General features: G+C 41.8%; 1 protein-coding gene across 2 annotated transcripts; it reads left to right on the top strand.

Annotated features, from left to right (window-relative positions):
- Positions 1 to 687: 687 nt before the first annotated feature.
- On the top strand, positions 688 to 16,941 carry adar (adenosine deaminase RNA specific). 2 transcript variants are annotated; one of them, XM_044209267.1, is made up of 16 exons: positions 688 to 841; positions 4,226 to 6,002; positions 6,695 to 7,020; positions 7,769 to 7,964; positions 8,623 to 8,825; positions 9,309 to 9,444; positions 9,665 to 9,903; positions 10,265 to 10,421; positions 11,024 to 11,192; positions 11,448 to 11,541; positions 11,667 to 11,783; positions 11,981 to 12,108; positions 12,255 to 12,437; positions 12,600 to 12,712; positions 13,184 to 13,311; positions 14,011 to 16,941. In XM_044209267.1, the coding sequence occupies exons 2-16, from the start codon at positions 4,356 to 4,358 to the stop codon at positions 14,333 to 14,335; spliced, it is 4,161 nt and encodes a 1,386-aa protein (XP_044065202.1). In that variant the 5' UTR covers positions 688 to 841; positions 4,226 to 4,355; the 3' UTR covers positions 14,336 to 16,941. The 2 variants fall into 2 exon arrangements, with proteins under 2 accessions (XP_044065202.1, XP_044065203.1); XM_044209268.1 differs by lacking the exon at positions 688 to 841 and adding an exon at positions 2,414 to 2,816.
- Positions 16,942 to 21,548: the final 4,607 nt, after the last annotated feature.

Here is a 21,548-nt window from a genome sequence, read left to right as displayed (position 1 = left end):
GCAAGGGAAGGGAGGTAAATGTTTGCTGATAATCAAAAGACAACAATCAGACTAAAAACTGAGCAAGAAATTAACTAAATACCGTCTGCCTGAATGACCACCACCTGGACATTGAGCGATGTTGACACAGACAAACCTCTAAATAAACTCAAATCTGAAGGGACTCAGGAAGAGTTTGCCATATGTTAAAAATGGCTGGTTCTGTTAATATTTTTCATTTAAAGACTTATTTGTGTACAGGAATTTGGCTTTTTTGTCATGATCTGTATCTACTGCCCCCTCCTATCCTGTATTTATCATATTTACTTATCTATTTTGAATGTGTTTTATTCATTTTGTTACTGTTTGATTGCCATTTTACTGCCAAATAAAAAAATAACAAAACCAAATTCAATATTTACTTGGGGCATAACTGATATTGCAATGGAAGCAGAGATAACATGCAAACCCTGAATGCCCTATAACCTGCTTTGACTAAATTTAACAACTATGGTCAAGCCAATGAAGCAAATTTGAATTGAAGTATACAAAGACAGCCCTGCTCGAGCGACATAAATGTGTAATTTAGGTTGCAACACGTTTCATCAACAGTGCGAAAGTTGAAAGTGGAGTGCATGTCCCTCTGTTAAGACATCCAAACCAAAAGTATGCGAAGGACACGTCTGAAAAATAGTCGAACCTAGCCGATGAGGCTGCGCCATCCACATGCGACGTGTGGCCGTTTGTTTCGGTCGCAAGCGATAAGCGTCACTTCTTCGCGCACCAGTTCTTTGATTGTTTGTGCCACTACATTAAAATATTACCAACAAGAGCCCACTGAGGGGAAACCCTGCGAGTTAAGGTAAAAGATTAAAGCGATTAAACTTCTTTAAATCACTTTTATGGCTTGGGTGAAGAGTAGTTTGCATGTTTTGCATTAGCAGACAAGGAATTGGCTGTGTTGCAGGCGGTAGTTGGAAATGGTGCAGTGCCAGTGCGGTGTACTGCTGCCAGTGATGAGCTAGCAGGCTAGCTAACGCTAGCTGGAGGAGGAACGATGTTCAGTTGGCTGCCGCTAGCTGCACACTTCGTCCTTTAGTATGGCTTTACCGTAACACATCCAGAAAGCAAAGTCTGAGAACACGTGTTTCGGTGTTTTTAATAACATTCAAGCATCACGTCTAACCTGTTAACGTTAGCTGTTCCAAGTTACAGCTTTATGTTCCTTCAAAGAATAACTGTGGGCTTGTTGTGCTACTTTGCGTCAAGCAAAAGCAAAGCAAGCGATTAACCCTCCTAAAATAACCCTACCCTTTTTGAAATGGATAATAGAGTGTATCCATCTGTTTTGACTCATATAAACCCCAATGATAAATGCATTCAAAGCGTCAAACAGCTAGATGTTAGCGTTACTTGAACGAGGAAGAGCATCTTCAGAAGAAATGATCAGTGTTTTCTGAATGTCTCGGTCTTTTGTTTTTGTATAGTGACTTAGACATCCTGTCAAACTTTTATCATAGCATGAGCTGCCTTGAGTCGTCCAGATTAACGTTAAGTTAACGATGATACACAAATGTGAAACTGTGTGTTGACTGTTTTATATATCTAACGCTACGTGGCTAAGTAGTTTTTGTAATATTAACTGTATGTATCCAGTATATTGCAATGCAGTTTGTTACATTTGTACTTGGCAAAGATAATAGACTAAACATATCTCAACGAATTGTAATTGAATGAAATGGAACACAGATTTGATGTAATTTAATTGACTCATTAATTAAATATGCTAATAATTCAGATGAAATGAGGCGCAATCACTGAAACCTAAATGGTGGGAAATAAGTCACAGTGATGCGAAGTTTGACTTTGATGTAGTCATGTCTTTGTGTGAGTGCACGCCTCCCAGCAATGTTGCTAGATCCATGTGTGAAAGGAGGTTGTGTTATTCTTTTAGGCGCATGTGTCTGGGCTTGTGTTTTATAGTGACCTTCACCTTATAGTACTCTCTGACGTTATTTTTTCCATCCTATGATACAAGATCTTGCTGTGATATTTGTATCCCCCAAAATGTATTACATTATTATCAGTCTCCATCGTTTTCCCTCCTCGTTTTATTTTTAATGTGAGAATCTGATCTGAGCATGTGGTGTCTCCTCTGCCACACTGTACTGTGCATTCAAGAGAGGATGTCCTTGTAGCTCCACAGGCACCGCAGAGCGACCTCTTTAAGCATGTAAGGTAATCGACAGCCACAGAAGAGCTATACTTTTATTACTTTTTTATGCTTTGTTGACAGTCTGTCCATCTTTATGTCAGTGTTTCAATCTGCCAGCCCTCGGTGCGCCTCTGTGGGCCACGTGACCAACAATGGAAACCTAACTTTTCCTCAGAAATGAAAACGAAACTGTCTCTATCTCTGTTGCCCACTGTTTACTTTCCTTTCCTTTACTTACACGAGTCAGGCTGTGGATTTTCCCTTTACTTTCGTGGTGTAATAGTAAAGCAACGCGTTTTTACAGCACTGCATACAGCATTTATAAGCGAGCGACAGCACTGGTGTTTATATTGTGGAAGCTGCGGAAAGGACCTCGCTCATCCAAAGCGGAAGACCCTGCGCGTTTTTGCCGTTTCACAAATTAATATATCAGATAGTTTAACCATTTCTAATCTACAATCGGTCCCGTGCATACTTTATGTGGCTATGTTTTGATAGTTACTATTATTTTCGTAAGTCTCGGTTTAGCCTAAGTCATCTGGTTATTGGGAAACTGCAGGAGCAGCGGCGTTAAAACTTCCCACTTTTTCCCCCGCTGTCACTTTCGTTTCAGCTACTGTAGGTGAGATCCACAATACTCTGAGTCCACTGGGCTTCGTGCTACCAGTAAATTTGGCGTGTTGCATGCACTCGTGAGGATATGTGCACCGTTTTGGTTTTTCTGCACTGCTAAGTTGACAGTGGACACAAAGGTCTCCGTGATGGAGGAAGGGGTCACATTGAACATCAAACTGTGCTTTGGTGGTATCTAGCTGTGTCCTGACATGGCAGCATAAAGTGTGCAAAAGAGTTGATTCATCAGTTGTCAAATGGGTTGTCTTGTCCATGCCTCTGCCCAGGCTCAAAACAGAGAGGAGCATAATGACAGTGGATTCTGAAAAACAGAGTTGTGATTTTGGCTGTCAACTGTTGCCTTGCATCAGGGTCAAGATGAGTCAGCTCCAGCCCTGTTTGGCCCCTGGGCTGCCAGCCCTGTCGGCCCCTATTACTGTGATGAACCAACACTATGGTGTTTTCTATTAATGTGTCTGTGTTCGGGACCGCTCAGCTCTATGTGACAGACCAGTGATGCTGACTGGGCCAGAGGGGATGAAACCTGACTCAGTATTGGGTGTCCCCTTGTTGTCAGTCTCACTGATATATACATTATTGAGTGTTGTCAGATATGACACTTGAGGCTGAATCAATGTTTGTTGTACCACAGAAGGACATTGGAATTCTGAACTATGCAGTTCAGGATCTACATTTCTACTCAATGGATGCTTTCATGTGTGATTTTGTTTTTGGAGGAAGGAATAAACCTTGCTCTGCAAAACCTTATTATTATAGTACACAGCTTGTCACAGGCAGCCCTTCGCTTTCGTCTGTCCTTGGAACTGTCCTTTTTATCTGCATTGGTGTCTCACTTTCCCCCTCTGCTATGGATCCAGATCCAGCAATAATTTGTAAGGCCAGAAATAAAACAGAATAGTCACAAGAAGGTCTGAATTATTAATCACCATCCTTTTACCCTGGGATTAAGTTTCAGTGTGACTGGGAGAGGCAGTATGTCACCCTGCATTATCCTTGTAGACTGACTAGGGTACAGTCTGACGATATACACAGCAGCGCTGACAGTTTGGCGTATGTCAGAGCTTATCCTCTGCACATAATCTTAATTTTTTTCCATAATACCGATATATTTCATTGTCCACTGTATAGTTTTGTTTCCTGCATTTAAGGGAAGGCAAGAGTGTAGGATCATGTTTAAAAACTATGTCCTCGGAGCTGGTATATATTCACTAACTTGTCCAAGTACACTTGAGCAGGTCGGAGGCTTGCCAGCAGGACCTGATCTTGTGTTATTGGCTGGAACAACAGTTTCTCTTGCCCTCCCAGCAGCTGCTCATTTTTCCACCATTCAATTATCTTACTGTTATTTATTTCTATTTATTAATATTCTCCTGACATTGTCCTTTGTTTGTATTTCAGGTGCTCTCAGTGTGCAATTGGCCTGCCCTGACTTTCCATCAGTGTCTCCTGTTTGTGCTAGAGGACGTACACTCATACAGAAGCTGTACATCCAGCTGCATCGGCCCCCTTCACGCTCAACCCCTGCGCTATGAGCAGAGGTAGAGGAGGGCCTTCCAAAGAACACTACCACAGGCATCCACCACCAGACCTCCAGGCCAAGGAGAATTACCACAGACCTGGCCCAACTTCATTCTACCCTAGACCTGGCCCACAGCAGATCCCATATTCAAGTTACTACAACAGCCCTGGCCGTCCCGTAGGTCCCATACAGCCCCCAGCTCCTTCTTTCAACCCCTCCGCTCCACCCATACTAAACCACAATAAAGCGGCCCCTAATCCAGTGGCCCATAACAGCTCACATAATCAGAATCACGGTCCCATTCCTGGTCCCAATTCCTTTAAGTACCAACAGGTGGAGTTCCTGAGAGGGCAGAGCTCTGAGGCGCCACAGTTCAGAACCAGTCCACGTGGAGGGGGAGGGGGAGTGGTACCTGGTAGGCCTCCTAGTTCCTCATACCAGCCCCAGTCAGGCTACAGTAGATATCCAAACCTCAACAGCAGCCCTAGGGGAAGAGGGCGGTATAGTCAGGATCATTGTTTTGTATACCCACCCAGTATAAGAGCCCCGCGAGGAACTCCAGGCCCTCGACACCAGAATCAAAACCAGTTTGAAGGTATAAACCACAACCAATACTCCAACAGACAATGGTGCGACCAAACAGACTCTCTGAATGACAGTTTTCAGAATTTGTCCCTTTATAGAGACAGGCCCAACAGAGGAGGAGAGAGATTTGACAGACATTCTGCATCCAGCAGCTCTGCAAATTCAAGCTTTTCTGGAGGTAACATCTCTCTCACTCCTGACATCCAGGGCTATGTTCACAGGTCTTTGGCTGCTTTAAAGCCAAGTGAGAGTATCTCTGCAAAATTGTTAGCCAAAAAGCTGCGTCTGCCCAAAAAGATAGTCAACCAGGCTCTCTACTCTTTAGAGCGCTCACAGAAAGCTTCCAAGCAAGGACTCCTCCCTCCTGAGTGGACTCTTTACAGAGAACCTGTCAGAGGCTTAGAAGATCGAAACGTACAAAGTCCACCTTCCCATCGGTGTGTCAGCTCAGAACACCCTCCAAAACCTGCGGCCAAGGTTGAGCTAAAAACAGAAACAGTAGAAAACAGGGGACAAGCCAAAGAAGAGGACTCTGACACAGAATCCAGTTCTTCTAACTGCTCCTCTTTAGAGTCATCTGATTCTGAAGAGTCCCAGTCACCAGCAAAAGGTCAGCACCAGGAGAAACAACATCCCAGCACTACCAGCTCTCCTGATCAGGAATTCAAGCTTCCCGTAATGGCAGAGCAGAAGGAGCTAGTTCTGCAGTACCTCCTGCATTCAAGGGAGGCAACTGCTCTCGTCATAGCCAAAAATCTTGGTCTTAGGAATGCCAAGCAGGTCAATCCTACCCTCTACTCCCTGGAGAAGCAAGGTGAAGTCATTAAGAATGGAGAAGTCAACCCTCCCACCTGGGAGCTCTCCACCCACCGCAGAGAGAGGATGGAGAGGAGCCTTAAAGCCGCACAGAGCACCCCAGCTGAGAGGGGTAAGACACAGGTAGAACCCAGTAGAGATGAGATGGGAGGAGGGTCCGTATTTCTGCCGTCGTCAACGCTACCACCAATACCAGGCCTCGAGCCACTGCCACTTCCAGAGGGTTGGATGCCCGAGCAAAGTCATAGTGAAGCGGTAGGTAAAATTTTGCTTTGTATTTATTTAATGGTATTAAGGTGAATACATTCTTATGAACATAGAAGGAAACCTTAAACTTGATATGGCAGTCATATTTTGACAAGATTCATTCAAATGAGGTTGCTCATACTAATGATAAGAAGAGTGTGTGGGTGACAAAGGAAAAACCACCACATTGGTCCAAAATGTTCCATAGGGGTGAAACTGGGTTGAGATCTAGAGAGTGTAAAGGCTGTAGCATTTTATTCACATAATTTTCATACTCACTAAACCATTCAGTAAGCCCTGGTGCACGGACGCATCTGCATTTGATATGTTTCTCCACTCTTTTATTCAGGTTTTTGCTTTAATTTGTCCCCTGTCTATATGTTGTTATAACTAAAAATAACAAAATGGAATGTAATCTTTAATGGCTGCCAACAATTTCTAGGTAATGAAAATATTTCCCACAAAGTAATACAGCACATCCTCTACAAAGATTATAGGAATAGTTCGACATTTTTGGATATACACTTAATTGCTGTTTTCAGTCTTTATGCTAAGCTAAGCTAACAGGCTGCTGGCCATAGCGTTCTATTTACCGGACAGACGTGAGTGGTTGCATGCAAAAAAAAAAAAAATCGTATTCAGCTAAGGTTATCTGCTATGGAGTTCTACCCTGATTTTTGTCTCTGCTTTTCCCTTTTCAGTCCCAATCCTCGCTCCAGCCCCCCTCCATTACCCCATGTCAAGACGAAGAGATCAACGAAGGACAGTGGGCCACTGACGACATCCCAGAATTCCTAAACGCCATTCGCAAAGAGACAGATGCTGGGAAACTAGCAGCAGAGAAGGCCAACGCCGTGGGAACTGTAGCTGTGTCGCTGGCTGCTCCACCTCCCCAGAACCTGTGGGCCAAACTACAGGAGGTGAGGCTGAAGAACCCTGTCAGCGGCCTCATGGAGTATGCCCAGTATCTGGGCCAGAACTGTGAGTTCCTGCTCCTCGACCAGTCGGGACCCTCTCATGACCCCAGGTTAGTCATGTAATCTACTCCCTGTTAGTGTAAAGTTTTAAGGGGAAAAGTAAATTAATCTGTGATCATTGTCTGTGTATGTACTGACCTTACTGGGATGGGAAGTGGATCAGGTATTGACCAATCCACATTAAATACAGCATCTTTGTCAATGTAAATATATCAGTTACATTCATTAAGTCACGGCAAGCCACAGACTGAGTTTTCAGTGCCACAGTAATCTTCTGCTTCAGTTTACCTTACATAAAAATTAACTCAATTAGTTCCATGTAGATTTTAAATTTGGGGGAAAAGGGAGTACTGATGTGTAAGTGGTAATCCGTATTGGCAGATTCTGTGAGTTGAGGTATCTAGAAAGAAAAAGTTGGATCAGTGCATCCCTTAATATAACTATGATTGGGACGATTAACGATGCCATCGCCGATTGCCATTGAGCCGTCTACCGTCGTAAAATTGTGATTTAAAAGGGGTGTTGAAGTGCTATCTGTTGTTTCATTATGTGATATGCATAATTTTGATAAGTGCATATGCATAAGTTTGTTGCCCTCTGTAAAGCACCTGGTGAAAATCGATTCCAAGTCTGTGAGAAATAAATCTGCCTTAATGAAGACATATGATGCTGCCAATTAAGAATGAAAATTACTTTGTTTATGTAACACAGTAGTCTCAGAAAATTGTAGCTGCTCAGTTAATCATGTATTGACAGATCACTGTGTCTCATCTGTATATTTTTTTCTCCCTCTGTCAGATTCCGTATGCAGGTGATGCTCAACGGGAGGCTGTTTCCTCTCGCGGAAGCTTCCAGTAAGAAGGTTGCAAAAAAAGACGCTGCTGCGGCCACCCTGCGCATTCTCATTGGAGAGATGCAGGGAGGGGCGAGCACAGGGGACGAGGGAAATACTGCCAGTATGGACCAAGTGATGGATGTACTCCCAGACACCAGTGTAAGTTTGTGTTTGAATGTGTGGAAATAAGCCCCCATCAGCCATCTAAAGACTGCCAAATGTTGCTTTAAACACCTGAGATTGGTCAGGCACTTAAAATGTAGAGAGCACTACATTTAATGCACCAGGGCAGACACTGTAAACAGCAAAGTGTCAATACATCATACATCAGTCAAGTTTAAGAGACTGTGGAGGCCAACATTTTGTTTGTGGTTATTTTGCAGCCCTGGTAAAAATTGTGAATAAATCAGTAGCTGTTTTATTCATAAATTCCAATCACCAAGATATATATATATATATATATATATTTTATATATATATATATTTTATATATATATATATTTTATATATATATATATTATATATATATATATATTATATATATATATATATTATATATATATATATATTTTATATATATATATTTTATATATATATATTTTATATATATATATTTTTTATATATATATATTTTATATATATATATATTTTATATATATATATATTTTATATATATATTTTATATATATATATATATATATATATATATATATATATATATATATATATATATATATATATATATATATTTTATATATATATATATATAAAATATATAATGCAAAATATATTGTTTGTCTATCCCACTGTCTACCAGGGGCCAGCTGAAGGCACGGGGGGAATTTGTGGGACCAGTAGTGTAGAAGGGATGGGGATGACGGAGGGACCTCGCCAGCCACTGTCCCGCTCTCTGCCTGGTGGGAAGAATCCGGTGTCTGTCCTGATGGAGTACAGCCAGCGCAGCGGGAACCCCATCGAATTCATCATCACTGGGCAGGCAGGCCCACCACATGACCCAAGGTACTGGCTCCTTCACCTCCCTCTGAATCTGTCCTTTTGGATGTTGTTCTCCCCTACAATGCAAGTTTCTTTGTGGTCGTACATTTCCTCCTCGGGGAAGCAGTTGATCAGCTATTTCTGTTCAATCTCTCTTCAGTACCGTAGTCAGCTGACAAAGACACAATACCATCTCTGTCTATTCACTCTTTACCACTCTTTCTGTTTATAATCCATCCCTTTTAGGCAGCCAGCTGGGAGATACAATGCAAACTTGTGTTTTCCTCCAGTCACTTAGAAACGCTGCATGCATCTGTCTTGATCACTAGTACACCATAGACTCTACTGGCACTGTGACACAGTCGCATCCGCTCATTTATCTAAATGTGATAAATCAGGAATCTGGAATAGTAACTTAACTAAGTGTGATATCATCTATGATCTCAGTTGTAAAACCAAAACAAATGTCTCTGTCCACCCTTTTCAACTTCTCTGTCCAATGTTCAGGTTTATGTACAGGGTGAAGGTCGGAGAGAACTTGTTTCCAGAAGCCTCAGCTCCAAGCAAGAAGGCAGCCCGCCAGCTGGCAGCAGAGGAGGCCGTGAAAGAATTAATGGCTGACGGGAGACTGCAGCTCAACAAGGTGAGGAGTGAGAAGCAGAGAATAACTCGAGCTGTTCATTTGGGAGGAAAGAGAGGGGGTTTGCATATCCCTAAAATGAGTGGTATGACTGTAGAAAAACAACAGATCAATCAGGCTGAAAGAAATTATTTTGTCGCCTCTGTCGTAATGTTCTGCTTCGTTTGCTCAATACCGTTCACCTCTCTTTGTCTCTACTCCTACTCCCTTTTCTCTTTTCCAGCCTCAGTTGCCCCTGGGTTCTTCCAGTGATAGTGATGGCAGTGGTTCTGGGACTACATGTCCCTCTTTGCCCCCTCTGACTGCAGATGAGTTGCGAGCAGCACATGAGGCAGGGGTTGGGGACCTCATCAACCACCTGAACAACAACGCTGTGTCAGGTCTTCTGGAGTATGCTAGAGCCCGGGGCTTTGCTGCTGAGATTCGACTAGTGGGCCAATCTGGGCCGCCACATGAGCCTAAGTATGTGTGAACTGCACAAATGCACAAAAACACACAATTAACATGTACGCACTGGTTAAAAAAAAATCTTACTGTCCAGGTTACCATGTGCTTGAAAAAACATGTTCTGTGTACCTGAGAAAAAAAATATTTATATAGTAATTTCAAGTTTTGGAACATTAATGAAGGCCTTTTGCCTAATTTCTCTGGATCTCTGTTGTTCTAGCAACACTTGACATGCTATGGAAAATGCTCAAATGGATATTTGTATTTATCTCCCATTGGTTTTAAAACAACCATGGGATCCTTGGTTCTTAAAGTGAGTGAGAAAACCCTGTCCAGTCCTCGTCTGATTGCATTTCTCTTTGCCTCTCCTGCTCAGGTTCACCTACCAGGCCAAACTGGGCGGACGCTGGTTCCCTCCAGTGTGCGCGTCCAACAAGAAGCAGGGAAAACAGGAAGCAGCAGATGCTGCTCTACGAGTTCTGATTGGAGAGGCTGAGAGGGCAGCCCGCACTGGGGAGCTTATCCCAGCTGAGGTACTGACTTTTCAATGTTTTCATATTTTCTATCATGAAACCTGAATATACACCAACAATAAAAGAGCCTTCTCTGGCTCAACATGGAGATAAGGCAGTACGTAATGGAATGAGAAAAATAGCAGAGGCATAGCTAGGCTAGCAGAGGTTTTGCTTACCTCATTACCTGTGTTGAAAGATTGAGCTTCAACTAAATTATAGTAAACGCCTGCATGTAATTGACTAACTGATTCACTGACAAAAAAACGGAATAAATGTCCATATGCACACTTACAACCTGTAACCTAAAACTTAACCAATCTAAAGTAAACTACACCCAAAGTCTATAACTCAATACATGTGCTGCTTCACAGTAAATGAATCACTTTGTGTTGACAGCATACAAACATTTCACATTCTCTGGCTGCACATGTTTGGGTTTTTTTTGTCTACCATATCCACAGTCAGCCTGCCTTAGATTTGTTTGGAAAGCCATAATCATTTACTATTATCTGAGACTCATTATTGGATTGCACAGTCAAATAAATTTCAGAAATACCAACTATTAAATAATCCTCATTTCCTCTCTATTTTGCCTGTCCTGTATACATCCCTCTCTCTAGCTTCCAGTGAGTGGCAGCACTTTGCATGACCAGATAGCAATGTTGAGTCACCAGCGTTTCAACGCCCTGACCACACGTATCCAGCACAGCCTTCTGGGACGCAAGATTCTGGCCACCATCGTCATGAGGAGGGGGGAGGGCCTGGGGACTGTTGTCAGCCTGGGAACTGGTATATCCATTTCCTTTAGCATATAATCTATGAAGAAAAGGGAGGTTGGAATAACAGGGAGTATAAGGAATTGTGTTGCAGCATAAAAAATACATTGTCCCTGCATTTTTCTATGATGTGAGGAAGTCTTATGGATTTCTGTGCTCAGAGGCATGCACTGTCAAAAAGCTAAAACAGAACTAGGTCACTGCAGAACCGAGAGGCGTTGTTGTGTTCTTTGACATTGAATGTGTTTCTCTTGTTTTTTTTTGTCAGGAAATCGCTGTGTTAAAGGGGAGGAGCTGAGCCTTAAAGGGGAGACAGTTAATGATTGCCACGCTGAAATCATCTCCAGAAGGGGATTTGTTCGGTAGAAATAGATCTTGCTGCTTATCAATGTTTCTCTCCCAGTCCTGAAAATACCCCACTCATCTCCCAGACCCAGTCAGCTGGATATTATTTACAAGTCTAACTCATCATCTCCTTTCCGCTCAGGTTTCTGTACAGTGAGCTGCTCAAGCACTATGATGACACAGATGATAGTATATTTGAGCCAGCGGAGAAAAACAAACTGCGAATCAAACCTGACATCACCTTTCACCTCTATATCAGGTGGGAATATCAACAGGGTTTTATTTCTCCTTGTTCACCTCCCCCCCATGCTCTCATTTTTTGTTCCATCACTCAGATACATCAGTGTTTCATGTTTGGATCAATGTGGTCCCTCTTCTTTTAAACATTTGACTGCATGTCATTATGATGTGTGTCATATCAATACCTTATGTCTGTTCTTTCTCTCTTATCCATAGCACGGCACCTTGTGGGGATGGCGCTCTGTTTGACAAGTCATGCAGTGAGTCAGGGGATGAAGTTGAGGGTCATCAGCCTCTGTTTGAGAATGCTAAGCAGGGCAAGCTCCGCACCAAAGTGGAGAATGGTGAGAGATGAGACTGACACACATCTGACTTCACAAATATATATCAGCGTGGTGCATGGATGCAAATGATTCCACTCCCTGGTCTATAAGCAAGACGTGTGTGTGTGTGTGTTTATGTTTGTGTTTGTGTTTGATTCTTGTGCCAGGCGAGGGCACCATCCCAGTGGAGTCAAGTGCTATTGTGCCCACCTGGGACGGCATCCAGCACGGTGAGAGGCTGCGAACCATGAGTTGCAGTGATAAGATCCTGCGCTGGAACGTGTTGGGTCTGCAGGGGGCGCTCCTCACGCATTTCCTGCATCCCATCTACCTGAAGTCCATCACGCTTGGTAAAACATACTGTTGTATTGTTTTCCCAGCTGAAGAAGAGATAGTGTGACAAATATTCATGAGCATTAACAGCAGTGAAATTGGATGAATTCCCACTTTTACATTGCTTCTTGTCTCAAATTTCTGTTCTACAACCTGTTTTTGTTGTTCTTCTCTGTCAGGCTATCTGTACAGCCACGGGCACCTGACACGTGCTGTTTGCTGTCGGCTGGCAAGAGACAGTGACGCGTTCACCCAAAGTCTCCCTCCTCCCTTCATGCTAAACCACCCAGAGGTAACCGCAAGTTTTTGGCAATGTCACATGTGGACATTAATCAGGAGCATTGAGGTCATTCTCACTAAATTAATCAATTTAAGCTGCCAGCATCATATTTGTGGCTGCACAACTGTTACTTTATTGCTCATCTTCTTTAAATTTGTCTCAGCCATCAATTAACAAAAAGCAGGTAGGTCACTGTCATACTGCTGGGAGAAATGCCTGAGAATACAGTATCTGGCAGTTACACACCATTCAGCTTGTTTAAGACGTTTTTGAACACTTTCTTGGCTTTCATTTACATAGTGGCATTTGTTGAATCTACCATCTGTAATCACGTCACACTGACACATGCATTACACAACAAATTTTACATGCTCTGTTTGTAATTGCTGACTCAAATTGAAGGGCTAAATTAGCCTGATTGGGGGGTGGAAAACTAAATATGCTCTCTTTCTCCTTCTCCCACACCACCTGGTTGGACTGTAGGTGGGCAGGGTGAGTGTGTACGACTCCACACGTCACACAGGCAAGACCAAGGAGTCCAGTGTGAACTGGAGCTTTCCAGACCAGCACAGTGTAGAGGTGCTGGACGGGACCAAAGGCAAACTGGATGGGTATGTAACTAAACCAAATCCTGTTGCTCCTGGTGGCAACATGCATTGTGTATTTAAGTCTGTAATTGTCCACGTAACAACTTATTATTTAAGCAGTGTTGTGCTGCTGTTCAGTGTTTTTCGTCTTTCTCTAGTGGCTAACAATAAGTTTGTATTAACTCACCACACATTCAAGTCAATCCTTTGCATGAGCAGAGATTTTGAATTTGAATTGATTTACCCAGTAGCTCAGTATGCCTCTAAAATGCTTTCCAGAAATGTGATTTTGTTGTTCGACTGTATGAATCAATGATCATCGTGACATTAATCAAACACCATATCAGTGTGAAGAGACATCCCTGGAATTTCTTTCCAGAAGAATTATTTGAAGATATCACAATTAGTTGTTATAATTAAATTTTGAGTTAGTACTGTGCGTCCCAAATAATCCTAAACTGCTTGCAGCACCACATCCTGTGATAAGAAATATGAAATGTGACAAAATATGAATAAACAATTTACAAAATATACACATACCCTTGGCAGCATTTTTTTATTATGGATAATCTCAAGTGCTCTGTTGTATTAAGTAAAAACTGTCAAATAACCACACGCTTAATTAAATCACCCAAAACAGTGAGCAGGCAGTTAAGTAAGCTAAATAGGAAACACTGCATGATGAACACTCAAGTAAAGAGCCCTCTAATGTCTTCCCTCTAGGAACAAGCTAGGTGTGTCCAGAGTGTCCAAGTCCAACCTATTCGGCCTGTTCCACTCTTTGTGCCAGCGGTGCGGCCGCACTGACCTCCTCTCCCTGCCCTCCTACTCCCACGCCAAGATGTCAGCAATGTCCTTCCAGCTAGCCAAGCAGCAGTTCTTCCGAGCTCTCGGCGTCCACGGTTACGGCGCCTGGATCGGCAAGCCTCTGGAAGAGAAGACCTTTGAGGCAGGGGAGGGAACCAGGAGCAATGGAGCAAGTGTCCCTGTGGCATACGGCAGCAGTAGAAACGGAGGAGCAATGGAGTACAAGCAAGAGGAGGCATAGAACAATGCAGGCTGCAATATTAAGTGGGTAATATAAATATATGGGGGGAGAAAAGCACAAGGCCATGGCTGATTAAAAGTTGGATGAGAAGGAAAAAAGGACAATCAAACAATTCTTAGCCAGCGACCAGAACTGTATCTTCTGATGGAACATGGTGAAAGGCTCTAGAGGAAGAGTGATGGAAAAGGACAGAATAAATGAGAGTAAGATGGCAAAGCCTGATGGTTGAGTAGGGTCAGAGAGAGCTATGGAGAGATCCACGGGGTGTACAGAATAATGTAAACACTACATTAAAAAGGAATTAGTTTGAAGTCAGTAAATCACCATGGTAAACACTGCTACAAATCTGGCTTGTATTAGTTTGCAAAACAATTTCTGTTCTTGTCAGCTTCCTTTTTATACTGTTTATAACTGGGGGTTGGATTCAAATTGTTATTTTAGTTTTTCTTTTGTCATTGTAGTGTTTGGCATATGCTGCCATTATTTTTCCACCTTTCCACTACTTGATATGTGAACTAATTTTTGCAGGTTCTTTGACCATTGTAGTTTGGACCCAGTTGATTTGGCCTCTTTAGACCGCTGTTTGTTGTCTAATTTTGCCGCGAGAGCTTGAGTAGCTGACAAATGCTGCTAATTGTCATTGAGCCTAATATGACCCGCCATTGTAGTAGTGTTTTTAATTGTGATTAAGTTAATTTAGAATTAAAGTCCTCTGTCATGAAGTGCTTAATATTTTTTCTGCTCCCTATGTTCTGCTGCATGGAAATACAAGCAGCTGCATTTAGGACAGTGAGCAGAAACAATGGGATGCTCTCAGAAGGAATCTTTATTTTTTTAAATTGCACTCACCCTGGTTAGATGTCATGAGTAAACTTGGAAATTAGTCCTTCCTCAGCACAGTCCCAGCTTACATTGCACATAAGAAGCTTTCACTGTACATAAGAAGAACATCAATGGCAACTTTAACTCTGATCAGTGACAAACATTCACTGTCCAACATTTGAGGCTTTAGTTCCTGTACATACTCCATAGCCTTCGATCAGGCCTCTTTCCGAATAAAATTTTAAATTACTGTACACCCTCAGCTGTCCATCCATCCACATGCTGTTGCTATGGTTGCCATTAGCATAGGTCAGTGCATCCCTTTGATCAGCCCCATCATTTCGCTGTGCTTTTATAAAGAATTACAATATAGAAGTACGCTATTTCTGTTCATATGTTGTGTTCTTGTGTGTGTTTGAGTATTTCTCCTTTTGTTTCCCTCACTTCTGTCAATAAGTTCATCAGTAGCTGGCCATGCTAGCAAGTCCTGGAATATCTCTACTGTCCTGCCTACATATTGTTTTTTACATCTCAATACGAAAAGGCTTTTAGTTTGTTTTGCATGGCCAGTTCTTGAGGACTGCTAAGTGAGGACAGTTTTGTTGTCTAAGGAAAGTGTGTAGTCTGTTCTTGATTTGGGTACATGTAGATCGATGGTGCAGTATATACATCAGGTATATACAAATACATGAACACACAGATGTACAGTGGGGTCCATAAGCCTGAGTCCAGTTCCAGAAACTATAATTTATCGAAAACTAACACATATGTTTAGTTAAATACTTTATTTCTCAAAATATTGCATACAGTTTGTTGTACAGTTGTTTTTATTATTATTATTAATGCAGTGAGTAAAAGAAAATTGTATTTACAGAAAGCTGAGATTTCTCAGTATTTGCTGTGTCCACTGCACTGCGCTTGTATTGGTCAATGTTGTGCAGAAAGGCAGCAGAGGTTTTTTTGTAGAACTTGACAATCCACATTATCTGAGCACTCTTAAGAGCATGTCAGAGATGTACTGTAATATGTCACAGTTTGTCTCTCACAGATATGTGTTGTGTTTGACGTCTGGTAACTACAGAGGAAAAGCCATGCAAGTCAGCACTCCATGATACTTCAAACTATTTGGTTTAGCTTTGATGCGCACACACAGCCATTGTTTTGCTGGAAAATTCTTAAAAATCTTTTAAGTTTTAAGCTTCAAGTGATGATATGCCTCTAGAGAACAGAGTGGCACCTCTCTCTGGTCAATGTGTTGTTAGCTCTCTTACTGCAGCCCTGAAGTTTTAATTGAGGACTTTGTTACTGTCTTCAGCAGTGATATATACTATTGTTTGACCCTTAATAAAGACTTAAAAACAAGTGGAAAATATTTTCTCATCAGAAGTCCTCTTCATCATCCTTTATCAAGTTACAGCACTAGCTGCAAAACAGATCAGTTGTTTTTAGTATTTTTTGCATTTCTTTAAAGATTGTTATTTTGATTTATGTCAGCTCTGAATTACATTTTTATTAGTTTTGTAGTTTTTATCATTGAAACGTACAGTTCTTGGTAGTGGACTCAGACTTTTGGACCCCACTGTATGCAAAAATGGATGAATGAGTATAATGCTGTATATGCAGTGTCTGTCTGTGTGTGTATGTATATGTATAGGTTTAATGTATATATTTTGTAAATCATCTACAATTGCTTTTCTATAATTTTTTTTCCTGATGTTTTAATGAAACTGCAATGGAATATGCTGTTTTTTTACCAAAAAATAAAAATAAAATAAGTAGCAGTGTTTCAGTGATGTGTGTCTGATATTTTCTTATCAGAGCCTGTTATACTGTCTGTTACATTTCTTTGTCACCTACTTCTATCTCCAAAGGACTACTTCCTTCACCTGGTGGTTTAAGGTGTCTGAATGATACAAGGGCTTTGACATTTTGGGGGGGATTATAGATATTTATTGTCAGAGCTGCTGTTGAGTTTTATTAAGGGGACTGAACATGTTTATCAGTACCTCTGCTTCTGACTCGTCATCCATGAGAAAGCTTTGGATTACACTTATGCAGAAACAATGACTGGAAAGACACTTTGTAGGCTGAAAGTTTGAGTAGGAGATGCTAATTTTCACAGCAGGAGCTCCTTTCGTCGGGGTGGCGTTTAGATCCAGTATACCTCCAAATAGCTGCAGAGCCTATTGCAATGCTCCAAAGGATCAGCAGATGGAAACATGTCCTCGCCTTAGGGCTGGAGGCTGTGTGCATGTGGAGAACGTGAAATCAGCCCCAGATCAAAATTAAGCTTTGTGCAGCGCTGACATTTGTTTTATCTATAGACTGGCATATTATATTATGTGGTCTCTTCATAAACTACATGATTCTACAAGCTTATGATATATTTGGTCCTATTATGGAAGTCAAAATGTGTCCATTGGTGAGTCTTTCAGAGATGTTAATTATGTGCTGTAAGATCATGATACTGGATAATACTGATACTCCACACTGTCTCTGTAGTGTCTTAATGTGATGCAGTAACACTTTGAACATTTTAACATGCCATTTAGAGCTGTCGCTTGGTGTGATGTCTCACTGGAAACAAATAGTGATATTCTGTGTGTAATTCTGAATCAGTTCTGTGTAGTATTAGATCCGGTCTTGTCTCTGGTTCAGCAGCAATTGTTTCTGTCAAGGGACAGGATGATGGTAGCAATATTGCCAGCCAATCAGTGTAGTCCCTCATAAATATTTTTATTGTTAATGCCCTCCAAGCAGCAGAATCCCAACAACTTCTGATTTTAAAAAATAGACATATTTTAAAGGCATACAGTGGTTCTACCAATTTGTATAATAGACCTACAATTACAGTTGGACGTAATTCACATTAACAATAGTGACATAAACGTGTACATATATAGAAGCGTGTTTGTGCTGTCCAAATGGTCTCTGTGCAATAGTGAGGGCGTGTTTCAATCAGGATCTCCACCCATCATGTTGGATTCATACTGTCTCTTCTGTCAAGTATTTGGATGGTGGGAGGGCAGAACTAATGATAGAGGGAAAGGAGTAAAGCACGATGGAGGGCAGGATGGACGAGTGGAACGGGGCTGCATGGAGTGTAATATTAGTCCATACCGAAGAGCTTAAATGAGCCAATCGATGCTCTCCAATGGAAATAAATGAGAGAGGGGAAGGAGGGAATACATGAAGGCTGAGTGGGGAGAAAAATGGTTTAGAAGCCAAGCTTAAAAACACAAGATCATGAGAACCTGTGGAGTCCGGTGCAAATTTATAATGGCCATCAAAGGTGCGACAGGAGGGATCGGACCTCAAGTCCATGAAGCATCAGAGAGGCAAAGAGGGACACTGGAAAAGTACCATGGTCTGTGAGGGTAATGGGTGGTATTTTCAGCTTGGTACAAATATTGTACATGGTACTGGTGATAGTTTAAAAATGACCCAGTTGAACTGCCATTTTACTGCCATATTGAGTACAGTTTTGCAGTGGTGTTGGTCATTGAATAAATGGTACATAGTGAAATTGTATAATCTAAATACAGCTTCACAGGGTCGCTAGCTTGGCTGTGGACTCTTAGCCTTTCATGTAATGGTATGTGACTTTTCATACCCTGAGGATTAGTAAAAAATATATTGGTTCTGTCCAATGACTGCAACCCCCAAACAGAAATGCACAAAATATGGCCCAATGGAGGCTTGAGCCACTTTACAAAATACTCATAGAAGACTTTCCATTACACAATTTTGGAAAGTTGTGGTGTGTAATGTATATGTGTTTACAGAAAAGGTAGCAACAAAGATTAAAGAACAAGGCCGCTTTATCCTGGGATTTAAATAAATAAAGAGGTTTAGCTGAAATTGACCAAACAATCTCAGCTCAAGGTCAGTTTACTCGCTTGTTCTGAAGCTACAATATTTTGTCAAGCTCAACTTCTGAGTCAGCATGGAGAAGTCCTAAAGGTATTGAACAACAGTCCTAGAGATTGAACATCTACAGTTCCATGGCAATCTGAGCAATCTCAATCTGCTGATAAGGACCTTGTGATTTGGTGGAAAGCTCTAGAACAAACAAGTAAGTGGACCTTGAATTGGGATTGTTTTGTCAAAATGAGAACCACGCCAATAGTTCATGTGTGAGGACTACAGTAAATTGCTAACTGATATCCTTGATTCACTCCTTTATCAGGTTACACAACTAGAGTGGTTAATGTGGAGGCTGACGTTAGAAAGGCAGAGAGACAAGTTTGGTAATGAGGAAAAACTCCATCACTGACAAAGATACTTTTTACTGAAGTGCTGCAGAGCTGGCTTGTTTTTGTTTGAGGAAATCTTACTTACTTTTATCTCTGGTATATTTTCCAATATGGTTAAATGTTTTTTATATTATGGTGTCTTTTTAACTACAACAAATAACTGGATAGTTGGTTATTGGATTTGACTTAAATCATGATGACATTTAACATTCCCTACTTACATTTGGTAGCTAAATGTAATGGTGGTTATTCCTCACATGGTATTGTATAGTAGCACAAAGCTAGTGTTTCCATAATGCTACAATAATGTCAATTGTAGTACTACTGAATGGAAATTTGGATACCACAGTGAGTGTACAGTACCCTGGCACCATGGAAGTGCAGTGGCATGGTAATTTGGTCACTACCATGATGGCACAGTACATTGGATCTAGTAAAACTGACTTTACTGTACGATGGTACTTTTTAAAGATATACAGTGTCACCAAAAGTCTGGCAGGAATCAGGCAGTGTCACTTAGATGAGCGATAAGAGACAGCTGACTCAGGGCGACCTCAGACTCCTTTAACACTTCTAAATGTCAGTATCAGGGGACAGCTGCACACACTTGCAGACATACGTAGCCAATTGCCTCTTCACTCAAGGCTGACTCATACAGTACAACATTCCTTTTGTCAAAAGGCTTGAGACCTTGACTCCCTGCTACCTGTGAATTAAAAGAGGCCTCCATTTGACACATCCTCTCAGAACTATGACGACGCAGAACAGGCCACAGATTTCTCACACCACATTCCCTACCATTATAACAACTATCACTGTCATTTTAACCAACAGAAGAAAGGATGGTGATGGCTGAAGGGGGGAACAGCCACAACTTTTTTGCAGTTGATCAGTGGTAAGATTCAGAAGACGGATAATGTTAGCCTGATTCCAGACATCTAAATTGCTGCGCAAATCTCAGATTTGTTGAGGGATTCAAATTGGTCTGGTGAGCTCCCTGATGACTGTTTCTGCCATTTGGAGGAACAATCACCCATAGCGAAGCCAGGTCGGCACTCAGGAGAGGCATAAAATCTGCAAAATCTAAACATAAACAGCAGATTGAAACACATTTTAGCAACTCAACTAACCCCCACAGGTGTGGGAGAAAATTAGGGCGATCACAGACTACAAGGGGACAACATCTCCCTCCCTCTCTCCCCAAATAGCTCTAGCTGAGGAACTTAACGTCTTTTATGCTTGATTTGATAGAGAAAACAAAGACCAAGTGTTGCAGCCCCTTCCCTGTAACCATCCTGAGCCCTCACAAAGTCAGACTGCCTACAGAACATCAACCCCAGGAAAGCAGCCGGACCAGACGGTGTGGTGGGTGGTGTCCTTAAAGACTGAGCGGATCAGCTTGCAGAGGTTTTCACAAACATCTTTAACCGCTCCCTATCCTCATCACGTGTCCCTGCATGCTTCAAAACATCAACAATAATCCCAGTGCCTAAACAGTCAGCTGTCACATGCCTGAACGACCACAGGCCTGTAGCACTCACCCCCTTACCCGTTAAATATCTGGAGGGACTGGTCATGATCATACCAGCTTCTTTCGACCAGCACCAGTTTGCCTACAGGGAGAACAGATCGACAGAAGATGCAATTGCTATGTTGCGTCATACTACATTGGAGCACCTGGAGCATAAAAACACACATATAAGAAGTCTATTCATCGATTATAATTCGGCTTTTAACAAACTCATTACCAAATTACGGGAACTGGGACTCAACACCTTATTATGCGACTGGGTATTGGACTTCTTAACAAAGACTCGGCAAGCACGTATCATCCACTCTATCCCTAAGCACCGGTGCTCCACAGTGATGCATGCTTAGTCCACTACTTTACACCCTTTTTACACATGACTGCTCCGCGAGGCAGTAGAGAAGGTCGCCAACTTTTCCTGGGCCTGAGTCTGGGTCTTGAGTTGACTTAAATTGACTTGACCAATCAGAGCTTAGTACATGGGATTGCAAATGGGTATGCCATCTCTAGCTTCCTAGCTAGGTACCTAGCTACTTTCAAGCCAAGGGGTTTAAGACCCCAACAATGAAATCTCTTATAAAGGCATAAAAAATAACTAACTAGCAAC

Source organism: Siniperca chuatsi, linkage group LG9 (assembly GCF_020085105.1).
Source record: "Siniperca chuatsi isolate FFG_IHB_CAS linkage group LG9, ASM2008510v1, whole genome shotgun sequence".
NCBI classification, from domain to species: Eukaryota; Metazoa; Chordata; class Actinopteri; order Centrarchiformes; family Sinipercidae; genus Siniperca; species Siniperca chuatsi.
This window is presented reverse-complemented; position numbering and strand designations above follow the sequence as displayed.

What these genes read in the sequence shown, in the direction of transcription:
- adar (XM_044209267.1), top strand. Translation starts at nt 4,356, where the DNA reads ATGAGCAGAGGTAGAGGAGGGCCTTCCAAAGAACACTACCACAGGCAT. An exon ending in GGCCCACCACATGACCCAAG is followed by an intron (nt 8,826 to 9,308) that starts GTACTGGCTCCT and finishes TCCAATGTTCAG; the next exon opens with GTTTATGTACAGGGTGAAGG. An exon ending in CCGCACCAAAGTGGAGAATG is followed by an intron (nt 12,109 to 12,254) that starts GTGAGAGATGAG and finishes TTCTTGTGCCAG; the next exon opens with GCGAGGGCACCATCCCAGTG.